The sequence below is a fragment of the Bos mutus genome, chromosome 11, assembly GCF_027580195.1.
Source record: "Bos mutus isolate GX-2022 chromosome 11, NWIPB_WYAK_1.1, whole genome shotgun sequence".
Lineage (NCBI taxonomy): Eukaryota > Metazoa > Chordata > Mammalia > Artiodactyla > Bovidae > Bos > Bos mutus.
Genome location: NC_091627.1, coordinates 24010370 through 24032539, shown reverse-complemented (window position 1 = coordinate 24032539; position 22170 = coordinate 24010370). Strand labels below are relative to the sequence as shown.

At 42.8% G+C, this 22170-nt stretch overlaps 1 protein-coding gene across 2 annotated transcripts in view; it reads right to left on the bottom strand.

Annotated features, from left to right (window-relative positions):
- DDX1 (DEAD-box helicase 1) overlaps positions 1-21357 on the bottom strand; it is a 40168-nt gene extending 18811 nt beyond the window's left edge. The window contains exons 1-13 of one of the 2 annotated variants that reach the window (XM_005891038.3): positions 21084-21357; positions 10265-10316; positions 9891-9954; positions 8748-8777; positions 7868-7964; positions 5909-5956; positions 4213-4296; positions 3770-3853; positions 3319-3395; positions 2324-2396; positions 1775-1851; positions 1548-1662; positions 479-617 (exon numbers count right to left, since the gene is read on the bottom strand). In XM_005891038.3, the coding sequence (XP_005891100.2) occupies positions 479-617; positions 1548-1662; positions 1775-1851; positions 2324-2396; positions 3319-3395; positions 3770-3853; positions 4213-4296; positions 5909-5956; positions 7868-7964; positions 8748-8777; positions 9891-9954; positions 10265-10316; positions 21084-21213 (1070 nt within the window). In that variant the 5' untranslated portion in view covers positions 21214-21357. Of the gene's footprint in view, positions 1-478; positions 618-1547; positions 1663-1774; positions 1852-2323; positions 2397-3318; positions 3396-3769; positions 3854-4212; positions 4297-5908; positions 5957-7867; positions 7965-8747; positions 8778-9890; positions 9955-10264; positions 10317-13140; positions 13239-21083 lie in introns of those variants that run through there. The other variant, XM_070379140.1, reaches the window with a different exon arrangement.
- Positions 21358-22170: the final 813 nt, after the last annotated feature.

The window sequence follows — 22170 nt, the reverse complement described above, 5'->3', positions numbered from 1 at the left end:
AGGACTGATGCTGAAGCTGAAGCTCCAGTACTCTGGCCACCTGATGTGAAGAACTGACTCACTGGAATAGACCCTGACGCTGAGAAAGACTGAAGGTGGGAGAAGAAGGGGACGACAGAGGATGAGATGGTTGGATGGCATCACCAATTCAACAGACATGAGTTTGAGTAAACTCCGGGAGATGGTGAAGGACAGGGAAGCCTGGCGTGCTGCAGTCCACGGGGTTGCAAAGAGTTGGACATGAATCAGAGACTAACGACACCACCACTTTTTTTTAATTGAACTTTTCTCACTTAAACAGGACTTTTATATGGAAACTAACTGCTACTATATAGCAAAATCAAATATATTTACACACACATCCACGTGCATATGTACACGCCCTGCATTTCTCCCTTGATTTTTCCTACTTTACTCTTCTTCTGAAACGTCTCAGGTCTAAACACAACAGGCGTTTGAATACAAGAGGACTCCTTACCTTAACTTAGGATTATCGATGTATTTCTTAAACTGCTTGACGTTATTCAGAGTTTGTTCAGCCAACTCCCGGGAAGGCTCAACGATGAGAGCTTTTGGAGCATTGGGGAGAAACTTTGTTTGCGCCACCTGTGCACTACCTAAACAGAATGAAGAAGACTGGGGTACACCTCAGGATACTTCTGTTTTTAAGACGACAAGCGCAAATATTCCACCAAAAATCTCAGAAACAATTGTCAAGCAATACAGATGGTAGTCGAACAAAACAAAGATTGCTAAAATGAATACAGCTTCTTTAAAACTAGCTGTGGTAATTTTAATTGATCATACGCTTTGTGATAAATAGGCTTCCCTGGTGGCTCAGACAGTAAAGCATCTGCCTGCCATGTGGGAGACCTGGGTTCGATCCCTGGGTTGGGAAGATCCTCTGGAGAGAGAAATGGCACCCCACTCCAGTACCCTTGCCTGGAAAACCCCATGGACGGAGGAGCCTGGTAGGCTACAGTCCGTGGGGTCGCAAAGAGTCAGACACAACTGAGCGACTTCACTTTCCTTTCCTTTCACTTTCCTTTGTGATAAATGAGCTTTGAGATGTACTGAGCTTAAATAACTGAAGCAGACTAGGCAGCACAATGGTTAGAGTGTGCGCTCTAGAGTCAAACGGCTTGTATTTGAATTTAGTTCCACCGCTTACTTATCCTGTGACCTCGGTCAAGTCCCTATTCCTCAAGTTCTTTGTCTGTAAAACCACCTTGCAGGGTTGTTGCGAAGACTAAATAACGCACGTGACACCTAGCACAGCGCCATGGCATTTAATAAGCACACACCCTGTAAACCTGAGACACCATCGTTGTCATTATGATCAGTTTCCCCCAAATGCCCGGCCTGAAACCAATACTTGGGAGTTTATGAATTGGGTCCTGACCCTGAATTTTACTGACGTGTTCAATAAACGAGAGAGACTAAACCAGCCGAGGAGAACCTGGACCTCACTGCGAGAAGCCTCGGTCACTGGAGTTCTCACAACACCCGCTTCTTGAAACCCTTACCCCATCGGGTGCAGTACCTACCTGTGTGCTGCGACTTGACAACGAAACTCTCCGGCGCCTTGGAAAGGGCAACGAAACCATCTTTCGGTGGAAACTTGAATTCTTCTTCCCCAAAGTTAAATTTGAGTTCCGCATTCTAGCATTGAATAAAGGAGAAAATGGTAACTCTGAACCTAAGAGCAAACTAACCAGGATGAAATGATGAAGATCAAATTAGCTTATAGTCACAGCAAGATATCTCTAATTACCTTCAAAACACAGGCAGGGAACAGGGCTTGGTTCTTCATATGTGGTGGTATTTCAAATGCCAGACCAAGATCTTTGCCTTTAAAAAAAAAAGAGAGATACAGAAAATGAATCGAAACAACCAGAAAAGGACCGCCACATGCTCACACCATCAAATCTACTGGTTCTGGCATTAACTGTGCTGCCTAATACCACCTTCTCAGAGAAGCCTCCTCTGACCAACCCCAGACCATCACCTTCCATTCCCTCACCCAGACTTACATACCCTTTCAGTGCCCACTGCTCCCTCCTAACATATCACAGATTTGTCTGCTTCCCCCACCAGTAGGTAAAGCCCACAGAACTGTACATAAATGTGTCTCCTCCCTTTTCTGCTGCATCTCCAGAACCTACCAGCCTGCCTGGCACATGGCAAATGTTCAGTAAGCATTTGTCTAAAACAAAGGTAAGGAGGAAGGGAAAGAGGACTGAAGACAGTGAGGGGATTTTAAAAATCACAAATACTGAATATCATATATATTCTCCAACAAAACAACCCATAGAAAGCTCACCGTTTTTGGAGAATTTGACATGCCCTTTATCTATATCTAGGTAACATCCAATGGTATCATGCATAGTGAATTCCTAGAAAACCAAAAAGTCAGGTACTGTTAATAAAAAGCAAAATTGAAACTAAGGTTAAAAGTTCAAATATAGTTGCATCCAAAGTAAGTGCTGCTGCTAGTATTGAATAATAATTACTTAAAATTCTAATGCAGATGTTAAAAATGCCTACTCCAGCACATCACATATAATAATAGAAGCATCGGACACACTTCTTAGAATTCACATGATATTAAGGCTCATCCACATTACTACAGACAGAAGTTACCAGAACAAGTGTATTTAGATGTAACATAATTCAGAAGAAGAAATGAACACCCCAAGTATTAAAGTCAAAGCCCAAATCAAAATGGGGTGAACACAAAGAAACTATGGAGGGGCTAATGAATGGTATAAATGAAAAGTAGTTTTTTTTTCATTTTGTATCATTTCTTCACCCCAGTCCAAAACTGAACTTTCTGTGGAAAATGTGTTCAGAAAATTCACTTGAACTTGACAATCGTTTCTATTTTTTTTTTTTTTTTTTTAAATTTTTTTAAAATTTTATTTTTAAACTTTACATAATTGTATTAGTTTTTATACTCAGTCATGTCACGAGTGATCAAGTATGCAGGAAAACATACTAAGCTATGATTGAGTCATTAAAGACAACTTGCTGCTGCTGCTGCTAAGTCGCTTCAGTCGTGTCCGACTCCGTGCGACCCCGTAGACGGCAGCCCACCAGGCTCTGCCGTCCCTGGAATTCTCCAGGCAAGAACACTGGAGCGGGTTGCCATTGCCTTCTCCATTGTGTGAAAGTGAAAAGTGAAAGTGAAGTCGCCCAGCTGCGTCCGACTCTTAGCAACCCCATGGACTGCAGCCCACCAGGCTCCTCCATCCATGGGATTTTCCAGGCAAGAGTACTGGAGTGGCTTGCCATTGCCTTCTCCGAAAGACAACTTACCTCTCCATAATTGTCAAACTGCTTGTTGTGGGATTTCTTCCCTGTTCCACCAAAGCCAAATCCAAACTTGTCAGTACCTAGATTTTAAAAGTATTTTATAAGTGTAGGAAGAAAAAGTATAAAGTGAAAAGCACCATAAAAGCAGCTTAAAAGCTGAAGATTTGAAACATCTACAAGTATTATGTGGTATGTATTAATGCAAATTAACTTTACTGACTTTACTCTTACCCTCAACATTATTCCTCCTGATTTTATGATGTTACCGTATCTATTTTTGGTGGACTTCAAATCTTTCTTGGAATGAGGTAGGGAATAGGTAAATAATATTATTTCTATGTCTCTAAATATAAACTCTGTATGGTTAAGTTTATTACTTCACTCCCCACTAAAACAAAACATTAAAAATTCACAAATGGAAATCAATAAACTCAGTTTATTTAGAAACACTTACCAAGATCTAGGGATGCTTGCATGGAAGACCACCCAACTCTGCACAACCCTTGGTCATGACAGGATACCTCATAGTAGTGCTTCCCTACAGGGACAAAATACTTTTGAGATTTACATAAATCGTACACATGATTCATTTACCACGCAGCCACTTTTCCATTTAGACGTGAATCTGAGCAAACTCCGGGAGAGAGTGAAGGGCAGGGGAGACTGGCATACTGCAGTCCATGGGGTCACAGAGACTCAGATGATACTTAGCAGCTGAACAACAACACTTTTCTACTCTTTCTGAATTACATTTTATATGTTCCAGATGAAGACTTGTAGATCTCTCTCCAACATTAAAAATCTTTTCCGATCCTCACTTTAAAGCTACTTTAAAGAAAGTTCATGTACCAATACATCTCCCCAAAAGTCTGTAGGAGCACAAATGTCGTTTGATACCTTTCGTTAGGCCTTTGGTGGCTCTGCACCCATGCCACTCCTTTACTTCTCTGCTCTGACAACAAAGACCATCTGAGCCAATTGCTGGATTTGAGAAAAACACAGAAAACCATGTCAATACAGATGATGTAAATCACGCACTCTGAAATAAGCATCATTCAGTCTCACCAACAAGATAAATTTTCGCTTGTTGCAATGTTCCAAGGACTAAGAGCTGCTGATTGCTGAAGGACAGCAGCATCCTCTGTGTGAGTAACTGCCCCCATTCAGGCCCTCGAGGGCCATGCCAAAGGTCAGGGACTAGTTTCTTTACTGTGACCTGTTGACCTGGACAGCATTTTACCACAACAAAAAGGAGTCAAAACAGTACCTAACCTGACTTGCACCGACGCCAGCTGCACCACCAATACTTAGACAACTGTTCTCTAGAGTCCCTTACACAAATGGATACTAAGAATGACACTGGTTGCTCCGATTTTATGCTGAAATTAGAGTCTGAATGAATGCTACACTAAAAGGAAAAGAGAAAGTCTCCCTGGCTTGTTCCCTAATCTGCAGATCCAGCAATCACAAAGGGAAAGCAGGAAAAGTCTGAATAAATAACCCTGTGGCTATTATTGCTAACATAGGACTCTCAAACATGAAGTTCTATATTATATATCACAGTCAGTCATAGCGCTAATTGGTGCTTTTTGGCTTTAAGTAAAGCATTTGGCCTTTATCTTTACTAGAAACTGCAACTTTTGTCCTGGCTTGGGCTTGCAAATCATATCTGGCACCTGACTATAGAAGAAACCTTTTGAAAAAGCACCTCATTACACATTTTCCTTTCCTTATCAGAAACTTCATTATTTACTCAAAGTATAAATTCTCATGAGTGTATCATATAAACCTCTGAATTTTTAAAAAGTTCTGTGACAATGGTAAATCCTAAACATTTTTGTATTTAAAATTCTTTATGCGTATGTACATAATTAATCTAGATACCACATGGTGAAGAGCAGCATTGGGGTTGCTTGTTTTTGTCATGATTCCTCAGGCCCCTTCTACCTTTCTCTGCATCCTGATTTTCTTCCTCCCTGACACCTGGGGAAAATTCCTCCAAGTCAACTCTACAGTTCTGACTTGTTCTTCCTAATGGCTACACAAGAGTCCAGGGATACACCCTGATCTTTGTTTACTATTCTGGCAGCAGCATTTACTTTACTGGTAGTTTTTATCATTAGAAATGTTGCATCCAACAGCTCTGAATATATATCCTTGCATATGGGAAATATTTTCCCAATGAGCTTGATCTTCCAGGAATATACATTCTTTAAATACTAAAAGATAATGCGGAACTGCTTCTTAGAGAGGCAGCCAATTTGTACATTTTTATCACTCTTCTGGATTCTTGCTAATCAGATGGTATAACACAGTCACTGTACCTTTTACATTCCACTTCCCTACTACCTGTAAACTTGACCTTGCATGTTTATTGCCATTTGGATCTGCTCTTCTGTGAACTGCCTATTCACATTCTTCGCCCATTTTCCTTATTGGCTGTTTACCTCTTTTTACTAAAATAAGTAACCCTTTATCATCCATCAACACAAGAACCCCTTATAAGTTTATAAGGATTCTTTATCTTTCCTCAGCATTGCATTAAAAACAAGCTTTTGAATTATAAATATGCTGCTAAAGTCTCTCCACTTACCGAAAGCAGATCCTCTGTCATATGGGTTCATTTGCCATTTGTTCAGCACTAAGCAAATTAAAAAAGAAAAGTTAACCCTAAATAAACATAATTTAAAACATTCTACAGAAAATAAAGCAAATACTTTATATTTTATATCATACCATAACTCCTCTAGATTCAATATAGTTTTACACACTATTTGGAATGTACAATTAAAAGTGTTGCTGTTTTGATTAAAGGCAAAACTGAAACTGAAAACTGAAACATGTCAAAAATAATAGTCACTGACCCACCAAGGGCTAAAACCTTTTCTGCTCTCTTGTTTCAGTGCCTTTTTACAGGATGGCACTGATCTGTGTCCTAACTATGAGAGTATTAATAAAATGAAGTTCTGGCGACTTCAGTCATAGTGAAAACAACCTACCAATGTATCAGAGTCCAATTATCACTTTATCATAACTAAAAGAAAAGCCAGTCCTTTATCTTAAATAATTCAAAAGTCACAAAGTATTTTCCTCCTTACGTCTAAGGAATCAGTATTTTCCTTTTCTAAAGTATCTTAAGAGTCTGGATAACCAAAGAATCGCAATAGCTAAAGAGAACTCGATGTGTTTTCAAGCCCAATTTCGGCCCAAGATAGAAATCTTTTCTGGACTATTTCTGGTCAAAATGTATCTACCATCTGCTTAAACATTCTGAATGTTCTCTGAGCATCTCCATTCACTGTGGGCTCAAGTGAGCTACTAGGAATTAAGTTAAACAGTACTTTCGAGAACAATATTCTCTCTCCAGATCCCTTCAATGATTTAACAATTACACCATCTCTCTTCTTTGTTTCTCCATGTTTCAGTACCTAGCTTCTTTATCTGTAACAGGACATGGTTTTTAGAACCACAACCATTCAGGTTATCTTCTGTGTAGTGTTCCCTTTCATCATCATCTCTCATAAATGATGGCTGATAGCCGTTACAAGTTCTGAGACTATTTCTAAATAGACTAATAGTCTAGTGTTCACATCCATTATCTCACAATTCATTTACAAATAAGTTCATTCTACAAACTCTCTAACACTGTTACTTTCAAACTCCTGAGAAGAAAACAGTTGATATGCCAGCTCATGCCACTTAAGCTTGCAATTGTGTCACAACTGAGTTTTGTTTCATGAAACAAAAGTGACTTAATAAAATCACAGATTACTCAAGATAGAATGGAATTCAGAAACCATTTAATGAAAGTGACAAAATTTAAAGATGAGAAAATTGATGTAAGATTGTTGATGGCACCAACAGAACCAATCTTCATGGAGACAGGACTGAAAATATGAAACTGAGTTTAAAATGTACACTTTACATTTTAACTTCTTGGGCTCCTTCCTTAAAGGACAACGCATGCCTCTTTCCCTGTAGAAGGCAGTATTTTCTACCACTGTGGGGTTTTACTCTACCAATTATTTGTAAAATCCTTCCTCAATGCCTTTGTAAAACATCGTTCCAATTTATCTTCAATGAAAGTGAAAGTCGCTCAGTCGTGTCTCTTTGCGACCCCAAGGACAATCCAGTCCATGGAATTCTCCAGTGGGTAGCCTTTCCCTTCTCCAGGGGATCTTCCCAAACCAGGGATTGAACCCAGGTCTCCTGAACTGCAGGCAAATTCTTTACCAGCTGAGACACAAGGAAGCCCTTTATCTTCAATATTAGGCATAAAAGCTATCAAGTTAAGAAAAACATTAAAATAACTATAATTTCCAAAATGCCAGTATTTTCTCAAAGGAATTAATACTAATGTTAGTATTTTAAAAGAGATCGTCTTTCAATGTTTATACTCTTTTAGCATTGATGGTTTCCACAACACCAAGTGACAATACCATCCCCCATATATCAACAATAAAAGTGCACACTCAAATCTCATGTCTTTAAATATCTAGCATGAGAATTACTAATTTATACAAAATGAAATTAATAATACGCAAAAAATCACCTGAAGCACCAGTTTTAATTGTCGCTTTTCCTTTTTTGCCTTCTTGTTGGTCTTTCAGAGTTTCATACACTATCTGAATAACCGGAATACTGAAAGCCTAGCGAAGAAACAAGAGTGCTCTATATTAGTAATGAGATATCAGTGACAGTTTAATAATCAATGTAAATTGTGAGAATTATGCATGCACCTTAAATAATACACATATTCCTGATTGCTGCTCTAATTTGCCCAAAGCCAAAATATCAGTAAGATAGTAAGAGTTGACTGAATGAAAGAAATAGGAGCCAGCCAACAGCCCAAAATAATAAGCAACAGGGACCCACAGAATGAACTGAACTGAAAAGGATAAATATTATTCTCTAGTCTAGACCAATAGGAGATCAACCTAATTGCAACCTCTTTATTACTAGAGCCACTACATTAAAATTCAGAAGTGAGTATAAATATTAAAGATATTGTAACTATTCCCAAGACCAGTTTAAAACTATATTCTTAAAGCCATACTCTTGTAAATCTTTTTCAGAATTAGCTGGCATGGCAACAAAAATATCACTCTCAGTGGCAAGCAACAAATTTTTTACATTTTGGAAGGAGATTATTTGATTAAATATTTCAAAGCAAAAACCAATGTTTAAAGACCCTGATGCTGGGAAAGACTGAAGGCAGGAGAAGGACGACAGAGGATGAGACGGTTGGATGGCATCACCAGCTCAATGGACAAGAGTTTGAGCAGACTTCAGGAGATAGTCAAGGACAGGGAAGCCTGGTGTGCTACAGTCCACAGGGTCACAAAGAGCTGGACACAACTTAGGTGACTGAACAACAAAAGTTGCTTTAAAATCAACTCTTACAAAGTAAGTCAACTTAGAAGTTTACTTACCCCAGTTTTTCCACTTCCTGTTTCTGCAGCCTAAATGAAAAAAATAAATAAAGCTTAAATTGCCAGCTAAAGAAATCAAATTAACGTGATAGCATGTAGAAATCTCTAACGATACACAAGCTAGCCAGATTATTCTGATTTCCTCATTCAATTCTTTTGACTACTGCCAATCTTGCCATTTCTTTTCCATTCCCTCTGCAATCTGTTCGCTTTTCCCATTGCTAACAGTCAAATCTAAATCCTCACTGTTCTAACACCCTAACTGCAGCTCTGGAGAAGGCAATGGCAACCCACTCCAGTACTCTTGCCTGGAAAATCCCACGGACAGAGGAGCCTGGTAGGCTGCAGTCCATGGGGTCGCGAAGAGTAGGACACAACTGAAGTGACTTAGCAGCAGCAGCAACTGCATCTCACCTCTCAGAGCTATACTACAAGCTGCTACCAAATCAGTCTTCATAAAAAAACACACTTCTAACCATGCAAGGCATCTCTAGTTAAACATGTCCAATGATCCCCACTGCCAACAAACACCCAAATTCTTTACCATGACCCTTAAGAAAGGGCTCAGATAATCTGACCCACCATATACTCCCATCTTATCTCAAGTTACGCCTCTCCACCCCCGCACCGCAGACACATGTATGGCATGCTCCCACCTGAGTGAACTACTCTGGGATCGTACCCTGCATTCTCCTATTCCCTGTTTTTGCCGATGTGCTCTCTACCTGGAGGGCATTTCTCCTTTATCGTCCCTTGTCCAAAATCTAGTTCCTCCAAGCCGAGTCCCTTACAATTCCTCAAGCAGAAGAGTAACTGCATCCCCACTTGAATCTTGTCACACACTGCGTTTCTTGGGCAAATCCTCCCTTGTATGACATTTATCTGTGTACCTGTCTTACTGAGCTACTGGGTTTAAGCTTCTGAAGGGCAAGGACTGCATCGTATCCACCTCTGTGTTCCCCGAAACTCCTACCTACTTATTTTGAATGGAGCATATGGATCTTCAATGTTGGTGAATAAACAAAATTAATCTGGTGAAAATATCATTTTTAAGCCTATGGGGCCTCTTTAAGTGTGCGGTTACAAACAGCCCCAGAATTGTGTTTCCCTGGCTTCCGACTACCCCACCATGTTTAAACATACCATAAGGACATCACCTCCTCCTAGGATGAGGGGGATCGATTCAGCCTGGATATCAGTTGGGAGACTAGAAGAATCATTTTGAAGAATTTTAGTTAGTGAAAAGAAAGAAAAAAAAATCACCTAAGCTCATTAAGTCATGTTAAACAATAAACCTAGATGAGAATTTTATTTGGTAAATACTAACAATCTTTTTTCAGCTAAAAATATATCAACGTTTAAAAAGGAAATTCTACAATTTAAAGAATCACAAGAAAAAAACTGAATTTCACTTACCCAACTGGGCCCAACAATCTTTGATAAAATCACTGTTATTTTAAATTGTAAAACTCTGCTGTCACAGGAACATACAAGTTTTTAAAGACAGAGGTACTTACAGCCAATCCATCTCTTCCACGGCTTGTGCAATCTCAGGCATAACACCCATCTCTGAAAATAAAAATTAATTTTAAAGATTACACATAGTACTAAACAAATTATACTGCTCTTAAAATTACTATTCAGTGGTGAAACAGGTTTGAAGCAACATTCAAATGTCTACTGAGTATAAATTTTGGAGAAAGACCTTGAAAATCAAATTCAAGCTCTCACTACCAATGTGACCTTAAGCAAGCTCCATACCTATTTCCCCACAGAAAATGGAGCTAAAATACTGCCTGCATTGTAGGGATATGGGAAGATTACAGATACTCATATGTAATGCACCTGGAACACAGCTGCCACTTAGGGATGATATACAGCAGCCACCGGTGACAGTTTCCTTCCTACCACTAGTGAGAAATCTGCCAGAATTGGAGAGGTTCCAGACCAGTACCTTGGTGTTTCATCTAGAGATGATGTGGAAATCACGTGTCTTGCCTCTGTGAGGACCATGTGAATACCCTCAGCGATCTGAGACAAATGAACAGGTAAGAAGAAGGAGCCCACATGTACAGGTAGCCATAATCAAAACTATGATGAACTGAAAGGGAGGGGCTGGTGGTGAGAACTTGGGTTAACCGGAAATGTCAGCTGAAGAACTTCTCTGTTCTTACCTGTTCACATGTTTTAAGTAATTTACATCAAAGCGAATCCTAAATAAATAGGCCGGGTTATTTCTCATTGGATTTTGAAATTTCATCACTTCTCAAATGAACTGTAGGGTTGTATGGAATAGTCAGTTGTATTTCTTAAATTTCCTTTCCAAATAAGAAGTGATCTTTCAAGTCTGCATTTTAAAACTGTAGCTTTTATTAGTTATCTATACAACAGTATATATTTCTATTAAAAAACAAACAATACTCAAATACATCCAACCCCAAAGATAAACTATTTGGATATTTTGTATTTCTTATAATCGTTTGTAAAAAGACAAAATAAATCTATAATCCACTGCAAAAGTAGCTCCCACACGCCCCCCTCTACCACATCAAGTGAGAAGACTCATATTAGCAGTCAACAGTAGATACAATACTAACATTTTATATGTGTGCTCAGTAGCGCCCAACTCTTTGTGGCCCAATGGACTGCAGCCAGCCAGGCTCCCTTGCCATGGAATTTTCCAGGCAAGCATACTGGAGTGGGTTGCCATTTCCTTCTCCAGGGATCTTCCTGACCCCGGGATGGAACCTGAACTGGTGGGCAGATTCTTTACCACTAGTGCTAGCTGGGAAGCCCCAACATTTTATATAGTGACCTAGTTAATATAAACATTGATGACATAAGAAAGTATAAAAATCTCTTCCAAAAAGGCAGGCTCTTCTACCCCTCAATCTCTTTGACGAAATCCACAGATTGAAAAACTAATCCAGGTCAAAAGTACAGCCAAGCTGACCTTTTTAAAAAGTGACCCCATGAGAGTCTAGGTGTATTCTCTCTCCTAAAATGCAAACTGCTTGGAAAAAAGGGGGAAGGTCTTCAACAGGCTGCATCTGTATTTATTACATTGCAAGCACCAACTAAAGACGGCTTTCAGCAAATTCCAGGCAATTTCTTGTTCCACACTGGTCATGCTCTTTGCAGATTTGCTTTGAAACCTATGTTTTCTTTAAACAGAACATTTTTAATACTCAAAAGAAAAATAGCAATATTCATGCTCTTTAATTCCACTATTGTCTTTATTTCACATCACAGACTCTTCCAGCCCGTTACCCTAATATTGCTGAAATCTGTGCATAACTCTCAAAGTGACCCTACAAAACGACAACCTGGAGCTAGCTGCTCTGCACACCTGAGCTCTGAAATCTTGTTTTAGGAGAGCTGGTCAAAGAAAAGCAGCTCCCAGTTTACGCAGATTTCCTCTCGTCTCCTATGAAACCCAACTAAAACCACCAGAAATCTTCCTCCCAACTAAAAATCTGGAATTTCTAATGTTCTAATAGTAGAAAAATGAAGAAAGTAACAATACTGGGTTATATGTGAAGTCACCTTAATAGGATAACAAACATTAAAGATGGTTGGCCTAACTGCATACATTTATTGCTAGGTAAATGTACAACTTTCAGTATGGAAGGCTGACTGCAACTTGTGGACGTATAAAGGAAGAATGATAAAGAAAAAGGAAAAAAACAACTGTCCAGTTACGTAAGCCATCTCAAATTCCTTTTCGGAACGAAAGAGGGTATCGCCAGAAAAGAACGATTTTTAAAAGTGTGCGCTGACCTCGTGTTTACGCGGCTGAAAAGGTTTTCCCTATAGCTTAGGTATATATAACGTTAGGGTTGATTTAACAGCGCTTAACAACAAAGAAGGATCAGGTTTGTGCCTAGGACTTTTCGTTCTGGAAGGGCCTGGGGAAAACTCTAGATGCAGGATGGTCACTTCCAAGGAAGCCCTCTCCGCGCGCCCCGCTGCCTCCATGCCCGGCCCGCCCCTCCCCGGGCGCGGGCAGAAGACGGTTCCCTGCACCACCCGCCACGTCAAAGCGCAGGAGGCCCGGGGCTCCGAGCGCAGCTGCAGCATCGCCGCCGCATCGGGCAGGACAGCAGGGTGAAGGGCGGCTGGAAGGAGAGACAGACGGGAGCGAGCACCGGGGAGGCCCGGCCAGCCAGCCGGCATCCAGACAGCAAAAGGCTGTCTCCCTGCAACAGCGAGACGCACCGATCGGGCCTCCCGCGCTGCCACTGGTCCTCCCCGAACCCGCCCCGGGCGCGGGCAAGGAAGAGATCGCCCTAGACAGCTCCCTCCCGAACTGCGCGGCCCCTCTCCGCCCCTCGGCCCAAGCCGAGGCGCCGATCGGGCCGCCCGCTCCGGCCCCCCTGCTCCGCGGACGCACCGGAGAAAGCCGCCATCTTCGCCCCGTCCTCCGCCGCTCAGCTCGCGCTCCCTCCCTCCGCCCGGACACGCTGCGCGCTGGCCGCTGGCGCTTCCGCTCCCTGCCCGGCCCCCGCCCGGGTCTGCTGCTTTCCAAGTCCGGGCAGGCACACAGCCTCGACAGAACGGTTCCGGGCACAGAAAGACCCGCCCCTGGACCTCACAGCGGAGACCCAGTTCAGCTGCGCGTTGGTTTTCCTGAGTGGCCAGTACCCGTCATCATTAGACGAACTCAGAGTTACGTCAAGTATGCTGTGTGTCATCAGGACCACTTTCACACTATAAGGAAGCAGGCCTTTCGTAATGAGGCTCACACAAGGCCCCAGGATGATCCGACAACAAAACTGTGTTATCTCGGCTGCCTCCTTCAGACCCCTCAACTTCTCAAAGATAATAAGCAGGGCTTTCTGGTATGCGAATGACCTGGAGAGAATGTACTGAACTCAATGTCCACCCCGTCCCCCCCCTCTCCCACCAATACTAGGGAGAGAAGAGCCTGGCACCCAATAGCCATTTATTAAATATTTTTGACTGATTCCAGCCTCCCAGCCTCAGTGTTTGATGTAGTATTGAAAATTTCAAATCTGTTTGATGTTCATACAGTTTTGACTCTTCTTTTTGCAGAAAGATAGGAAAAGTAAACGAATATTTAATCCTCCCGTCAGCTCTGCCAAGGAGTATTAACATCTTTAGATGAAGACACTAAGTGTCAAGAAATTAACCCATCTAAAGCCACGTAGAAGAACTATACAAAAAAGATATTCATGACCCAGAGAACCACGGTGGTGTGATCACTCACCTAGACCCAGACATCCTGAATGTGAAGTCAAGTGGCCCTTATGAAGCATCACTACAAACAAAGCTAGTGGAAGTGATGGAATTCCACCTGAACTATTTCAAATCCTAAAAGATGATGCTGTGAAAGTGCTGCACTCAATATGCCAGCAAATTTGGAAAACTCAGCAGTGGTCACAGGACTGGAAAAGGTCAGTTTTCATTCCAATCCCAAAGAAAGGCAATGCCAAAGAATGCTCAAACTACCACACAACAGCACTCATCTCACACACTAGCAAAGTAATGCTCAAAATTCTCCAAGCCAGGCTTCAACAATACATGAACTGTGAACTTCCAGATGTTCAAGCTGGTTTTAGGCAGAGGAACCAGAGATCAAATTGGCAACATCTGTTGGATCATTGAAAAAGCAAGAGAGTTCCAAAAATATCTATTTCTGCTTTATTGACTATGCCAAAGCCTTTGACTGTGTGGATCACAATAAACTGTGGAAAATTCTGAAAGAGATGGGAATACCAGATCACCTGACCTGCCTCCTGAGAAATCTGTATGCAGCTCAGGAAGCAACAGTTAGAACTGGACGTGGAACAACAGACTGGTTCCAAATAGGAAAAGGAGTACATCAAGACTGTATATTGTCACCGTGCTTATTTAACTCATATGCAGAGTACATCATGAGAAACGCTGGGATGGATGAAAGCACAAGCTGAAATCAAGATTGCCAGGAGAAATATCAATAACATCAGATATACAGATGACACCACCCTTATGGTAGAAAATGAAGAACTAAAGAGCCTCTTGATGAAAGTGAAAGAGGAGAGTGAAGAAGTTGGCTTAAAACTCAACATTCAGAAAACTAAGATCATGGCATCTGGTCCCATCACTTCATGGCAAATAGATGGAGAAACAGTGACAGACCTTATTTTATTGGGCTCCAAAATCACTGCAGATGGTGAGTGCAGCCATGAAATTAAAAGACACTTACTCCTTGGAAGAAAAATTATGACCAACCTAGATAGCATATTAAAAAGCAGAGACATATTTTGCCAACAAAGGTCTGTCTAGTCAAGGCTGTGGTTTTTCCAGTAGTTATGTATGGATTTGGGAGTTGGACTATAAACAAAGCTGAGCACCAAAGCACTGATGCTTTTGAGCTGTGGTCATTGGAGAAGACTCTTGAAAGTCCCTTGGACTGCAAGGAGATCAAACCAGTCCATCCTAAAGGAAATCAGTCCTGAGCATTCATTGGAAGGACTGATGCTGAAGCTGAAACTCCAATACTTTGTCCACCTGATGGAAAGAACTGACTCACCGAAAAGACCCTGATGCTGGAAAAGATTGAAGTCAAGAGGAGAAGGGGATGACAGAAGATGAGATGGTTGGATGGCATCACTGACTCGATGGTCTTGAGTTTGAGCAAGCTCCCAGAGTTAGTGTTGGACAGGGAGGCCTGGCGTGCTGCAGTCTATGAGGTCGCAAAGAGTCAGACACGACTGAGCGACTGAACTGAACTGAACCGAAAGCCACGTGGCTACTGGACAGCAGTGGTAGCTGAGCCACATCTGTGTAACCTCAGGGTGCTTGCTGTACCATGAGTAGCTAGCCACAGAAGGACAGGAGAAAAGAAAACCTCAGGCAAAATGTTTCAGATGGACTTAGAACGACAGCTTCGGGAGCCATACTCTCCAGGTTTGAATTCCAGCCCTGCCTCTTGCTAGGTGTGCGTTAGTGTTAGTCATCAGTCATGTCCGACTCTTTGTGACCCCATAGACTATAGCCTTCCAGGCTCCTCTGTCCATGGAATTATCCAGGAAAGAATACTGGAGTGGGTTGCCATGCCCTTTTCCAGGGGATCTTTCTAACCCAAGGATCAAACCTGAGTCTACCACATTGGCAGGCAAATTTTTTACAGTCTCAGCCACCAGGGAAGCCAACTTTACATAGGGTAGTAATATCAAATCTTGTTTTAATCAACATAAATGTCTATTTTACTTATCCCATTTTGAATAACCATCCAAAGAACTTTTTTAAAATTCATTTGTGGTAATTCCTTTTTTTAAAAGAAAAAGATTTTTACCTCATTAAAACAATAGCTAGATATTTTTTGTGTTTTTTCAAGTTTTTTGCTGATGTTCTTAATTGCTGTTATTAGCATCTGTGACGGAGAAGGCGATGGCACCCCACTCCAGTACTCTTGCCTGGAAAATCCCATGGACGGAGAAGGCTGGTGGGCTGCAGTCCATGGGGTTGCAAAGAGTCCAACACGATTGAGCGACTTCACTTTCACTTTTCACTTTCATGCATTGGAGAATGAAATGGCAGCCCACTCCAGTGTTCTTACCTGGAGAATCCCAGGGACGGGGGAGCCTGGTGGGCTGCCGTCTATGGGGTCTCACAGAGTCGGACACAACTGAAGCGACTTAGCAGCAGCAGCATCTGTGAAACCATTGAGAAGACCTCAAGGAAGCTTTATAAACTGGTTTTTCTTGTTTTAAAAAGTTTTTAAGTTAATTTGACTTTTGTTGTATAGATATCAACAAAACAGTTGTTTACAATGATAGCACTCAGCTGTGTAACCTTGAACAAATCTGGGCTTCAGTTCACTCTTTTGTGAAATAACCATGAATAATGTCGACCTTGAAGGATTGGTATGAGGATTGAATAAAATAGGTAAAGCATCTACAACAGTGCACAGCACTGTCTATGTGTGTTCAGTTCAGTTCAGTCGCTCAGTCATGTCTGACTCTTTGTGACCCCATGAATTGCAGCACGCCAGGCCTCCCTGTCCATCACCAACTCCCGGAGTTCACTCAGACTCACGTCCATCGAGTCAGTGATGCCATCCAGCCATCTCATCCTCTGTCGTCCCCTTCTCCTATGTGTGTTACCTCTCTTATTACACTAGGACCTGTAAGAGGATCCACCACCTGAAGTTCCAAAGGTAATAAAATCAGGCCGAGCTGCAGCCTCCCACCTCCAGGGGGCACCATTCACAGTATATTCTATATTCTCATTCTATTTTGTATCAATTTATATAAGTGGTACACCTGAGAGTTATGCAGTGTAGCAGTTCTGAATAGATACCATATACCCCATATTTTTCCTAGCTCAAGGGATGAAGCATTTTCCGGGGGACTACTCAGAACTTTTGATCTCAGGAGTTGGGGAAGCAGAAGGCATACTCTGAGAAGCTGTGACTAGAAGGCACCAAGGCAGCAGGGCAGAAAAAGAGCCGGAGGGAAGAGAAGGCAGCTGTGTAAGCAGACTACAGTTCCAGCAACTGCAGGGGAATATGTGTGACCTTCCCCCTCAGAGCTAACTGCACCTGTGGAGTGTGGAAGCTCTCTTCAAAGGAAATGTGCCCAAGAGAGCTGCCTAGAGAAGCTAAGGGATGCAGCAGACAGATCCCCAAAGGACCCCATTTTATTCATACTTTTAAACAGATGGGGGCCTCCCTGGTGGCTCTGATGGTAAAGAATCTGCCTGCAATGCAGGAGACGCAGGTTCAATCCCTGGGTCAGGAAGGTCCCATAGAGAAAGCAATGGTTACCCACTCCAATATTCTTGCCTGGAAAATTCCATGGACAGTAGAACCTGGCAGGCTACAGTCCATGCGGTCGCAAAGAATTGGACCCGGCTGAGGGACTAACACTTAAACCTGAGGACAGACGTCACCTGCATCATGTGAGTTGCGTTTGGAGAATACCAGCACAAGAATCTCCCAAGAAACCAACAAAAGTACCTCTGAGCTAAAAAAATCAACCTTGGGCATGATTGAACCCAAGAGCACCAGATTCAGATCACAAAGGGACCCGCCAACCAAAGGTGAGTCTCCTTTCTGCCAGATGTTATCTCTCCCCAAGGGTCAGAAACAATAGCTAATGGGAGACAGGAGAGCAGAAATGAGAGTGACTGCACCCTTCACAGCATTGCTAAGCTGGGGAGAAGGAAGCTGTCCTTTTGGTTCAAGTTGTGAATTTTGATCATAACACTGGCTGCTAAGTCACTTTAGTCGTGTCCGACTCTGTGCGACCCCAGAGAGGGCAGCCCACCAGGCTTCTCCGTCCATGGGGTTTTCCAGGCAAGAATACTGGAGTGGGGTGCCATTGCCTTCTCCACATAACACTGGACCCAATAATTTAATAACAGAAATGAGACTATAGTTGTGATGAAAATAGCCAGGCAGCTTTTCTTTATCTGTGTGTGCTTAGTCGCTCAGTCGTGTCCAACTCTTTGCAACCCCATGCACTGTAGCCCACCAGGAGCCTCTGTCCGTGCGATTTTACAGACAAGAATACTGGATTGGATTGCCGTTCCCTTCTCCACCTGGTCCCTGAAACTCTACATAAATCATTAGGTGGGAAGACAGCCACCACTAGGTGGCGCCAAATTGTAGCTGAGCTGACGGCACCAAACTGGTAACTGCAGCCATGCTGGATAAACCTGCAAAGGTAATTAAAACTCCCAGCTGGGACTTTTCCACCAACGTTTATTTTCATAACTTCACAATAACCCAGCATTTTATGTAATTGAACGTTTTGGACCCATAGCCAAGAGTGTTTGGTGGAATTTTCCTGTAATATCCGTGCACCCAAGAGAGACTGTGATACGTATTTTCAGGTAAGGTGTAGTATAGGTCACTGCAGACCAGATGGATTTTAACTGCAAAGGCAGCCCTAAAAAATACATCCTTGAGTTACCCAGGCCCTTGAGAGTGTGGAGAGGATGGGCCCCATGAAGGAGTCCATGGACTGGCCACACACATTCCCGCTTCCCCTTGAAAGAGAAGTGAAAGTGTGAGATGCTGAGTCATTTCCGATTCTTTGTGACCCCATGAACAGGAGCCCGCGAGGCTCCTCTGTCCATGGAATGCTCCAGGCAAGAATACTAGAGTGGGTAACCATTCTCTTCTCCAGGAGATCTTCCTGACCCAGGAATTGAACCAGGGTCTCCTGTATTGCAGGTGGATTCTTTACCGTCTGAGCCACCAGCGAAGCCCTCACTCTTTCCCCTTGCCCGTCTCTGTTATGAAAGTGAAAGTGAAGTCACTCAGTCAAGTCCAGCTCTTTGCGACCCCGTGGACTGTAGCCCACCAGGCTCCTCTGTCCATGGGATTCTCCAGGCAAGAATACTGGAGTGGGTTGCCATTTCCTTCTCCAGGGGATCTTCCCAACCCAGGGATCCAACCCAGGTCTCCCGCATTGCAGGCAGACACTTTAACCTCTGAGCCACCAGGGAAGCACTATTATACAGCCTGGGAAAAGAAAAAAAGAAAAGGTTGCCTTTCCAGACTTCCTTGTAGAGAGACAGCATGAGATCCACTTCTGCCGAGATGAAAATGAAAGTTCCTTTTTAAAAAGGAAAGATCTGACTGGCAGATACTCTTTGTCTTCTGGACATGCTCCCTGGAAAGGCAGAGATGAGCCACTAAGATGGCTTCATGCTAAGGTTTTTGAAGCAGAAATCAGGAGACTGGATCCTTGATGAATGGTGGTGAGCTACGTTACCAGCCCAGGTCTGTCTGCTGCTAGATGTCTTGTAGCTGGAAAATGTCTTATATATTTGAGCTACTGTTAATACCCTCTGGCTTGCCACCTAACACATTCCTAACAGATATGAAGGAAGGAGATGAAAGATTCATCCATAGAGATATTGTGTAATGATCACTCAGATCATTTCTTGAAATGTTCTAGAGTAGAGCAGTAAGAAACTTACTGTGGCTCTAAAGTCATGGCCCCAGTCATGAAGGCACTATCAAAAACAATGCTTGAATATATGTTCATTTCCTCACAACCAAAAATGAAGATGAAATGAATGTGCCATATGCAATGGAGGAAATGACTCTAAATTTCCTGAGCCCTCCTTCCCAGCTTTTAAGGATCTAGCCATCACCAAGAAGGAAACAGCAAGAGAGAATTGTTTTAATGTGAAGGAAGTCAATTAGAAAATGCAATACTTTCATTATATAACCCATCCCCCAAGTCCTTCCTCCCAATACATAATACAAACCCATTCATCATTCCCACCCAGGTAGTGTCTCACACCTCAAAGCTTCCCCAGGAAGTTTGCCCACAGATCTATGTCTTAGGAGAATAGAGAACTTAGCAGCAATGATCTGGATCCTGAATCCTGCTGTGAGTTGTTGCTGTTGTTGTTTTTCAGTTTCGAAGTCGTGTCCAACTCTTTGCAACCTCATGACTACAGCAGGCCAGGCTTCCCTGTCCTTCGCTATATCCCAGAATTTGGTCAAACTCCTGTCCATTGAGTCGGTGATGCCAGTCAACTATCTCATCCTCTGTTGCCCACTTTTCCTTCTGCCTTCAATCTTTCCCAGCATCAGGATCTTTTCCAGTGCATCAGCTCTTCATATCAGGTGGCCAAAGTATTGGATCTTCAACATCGTTCTTTCCAGTGAATATTCAGGATTATTTCCTTTAGGATTGACTAGTTTGATCTCCTTGCAGTCCAAGGGACTCTCAGGAGGCTTCTCCAGCACCACAGTTGTAAAGTAAAGTAAAGGAAATGTCCCTCAGTCATATCTGACTCTTTGCGACCCCATGGACTGTAGCCTACCAGGTTCCTCCGTCCATGGGATTTTCCAGGCAAGAATACTGGAATGGGTTGCCATTTCCTTCTCCAGGAGATCCTCCCAACACAGGGATCAAACCCAGGTCTCCCACATTGTAGGCAGACACTTTACCATCTGAGCTACAGGGGAGATCTTTGGTGCTCAACCTTCTTTATGGTCCCACTCTCACATCCGTATGCTGTGAGTGGATGTAGTCAACCTTCCATCAGGATACCCTCTCCACTTTGAAATCTCTTGGTAGTAGACTCCTGATTCCACCCTCCAGAGGATGGCACACACCAGACCTTCCTATCAGCAGGTACCCTAAGGCCACTGTACCCTTCAACATATTAGACCATGCAGAATTCCTTGCATACAGCAGATTGCCTCTCTCCACTAAATGTTTGCTTATGCTGTTTCCTCTCCCTAGAATAGCCTTCCTCTTTCAGTTTTAGTTATCTATTGCTAAGTAATACCTCCAAACAAGTACAATAGCTGATTTATTGGTCATGATTCTGTGAGCCTGGAATTTAGGCAGGGCTTACCTGACTGGTTCTTATGTTCGACGCAGTATGAGCTGGGGTCATTCCCTTGGGTGCATTCAGCTGGTGGGCTGGACTGGACGGTCTGAGAAGGCTTCACTCTAATGCCTGGTACTGCAGGGCTCCCATCCATGGGCTTGCTCTCTCCAGATGTCCATCTTAGGCTTTCCCACAGCAGGATTAATCCAGGGAAGACAGACTTCCTACACAGTAGCTGGGTTTCAAGGGGAGAGGGCCCCAAAATAGAAAGCCAAGGCTGCGTACCTTTTAAGTCAGCTGTGGAAGTAGCTCAGTGTCACTTCTGCCAAGTTCCGTTTGTCATTACAGGTCACGTGACCAGCACAGCCCAGATTCATGAGGAAGAGAAATAGGCTCCACCTCTAGATGCAAGAAGGCTTCCCAGGTGGCTCTTCTCAGATTCTTTAGTGGTAAAGAATCTGCCTGCCAATGCAGGAGACTCAGGTTCCATCCCTGGGTTGGGAAGATCCCTTAGAGAAGGAAATGGCAACCCACTCCAGTACTGTTGCCTGGGAAATCCTATGGACAGAGGAGCCTGGTGGGCTACAGTCCATGGGGTCGCAAAGAGTCGGACACGATTTATCCACTTAACAACAGCAGCAACTTAATGCAAAGAATGGTAGATAGTCTGCAATCATCTGTAGGACACCATGCCTCTCTCCTTGACAAACTCCTAATTATTATTCAGATTTAGCTAAGCTAGCAACTAGCAGCAAATCCTGCTGAATGACAAGCCCCAGCTCACAGATATCACTAGTTTACCCCAGCGTTTATATTTTTTTCCTTAAATTTCTGACAATAAGCCAGATATATGGCTTCCCACAATAGTGAGTCTCTTCTTAACCCTCCACGGTAGCTGGGTCATATGCTTGTGTTCTGGCCATTGGCATGTAAACAGAAGTGTCATTAATGGAGTTGGTGCATCCTTCTTACTCTTGTTCCTTCCTCTTGCTGGAATAGGGATGCAATGGCTAGGGCTTGAGCAGCTATTTTGGGCCTTGGAAAGAGAGCCATATACTGAGGATGGCAGAACAAGAGAGAACTAGCTTGAGTTTCTGGCTCCAAGGAGCAC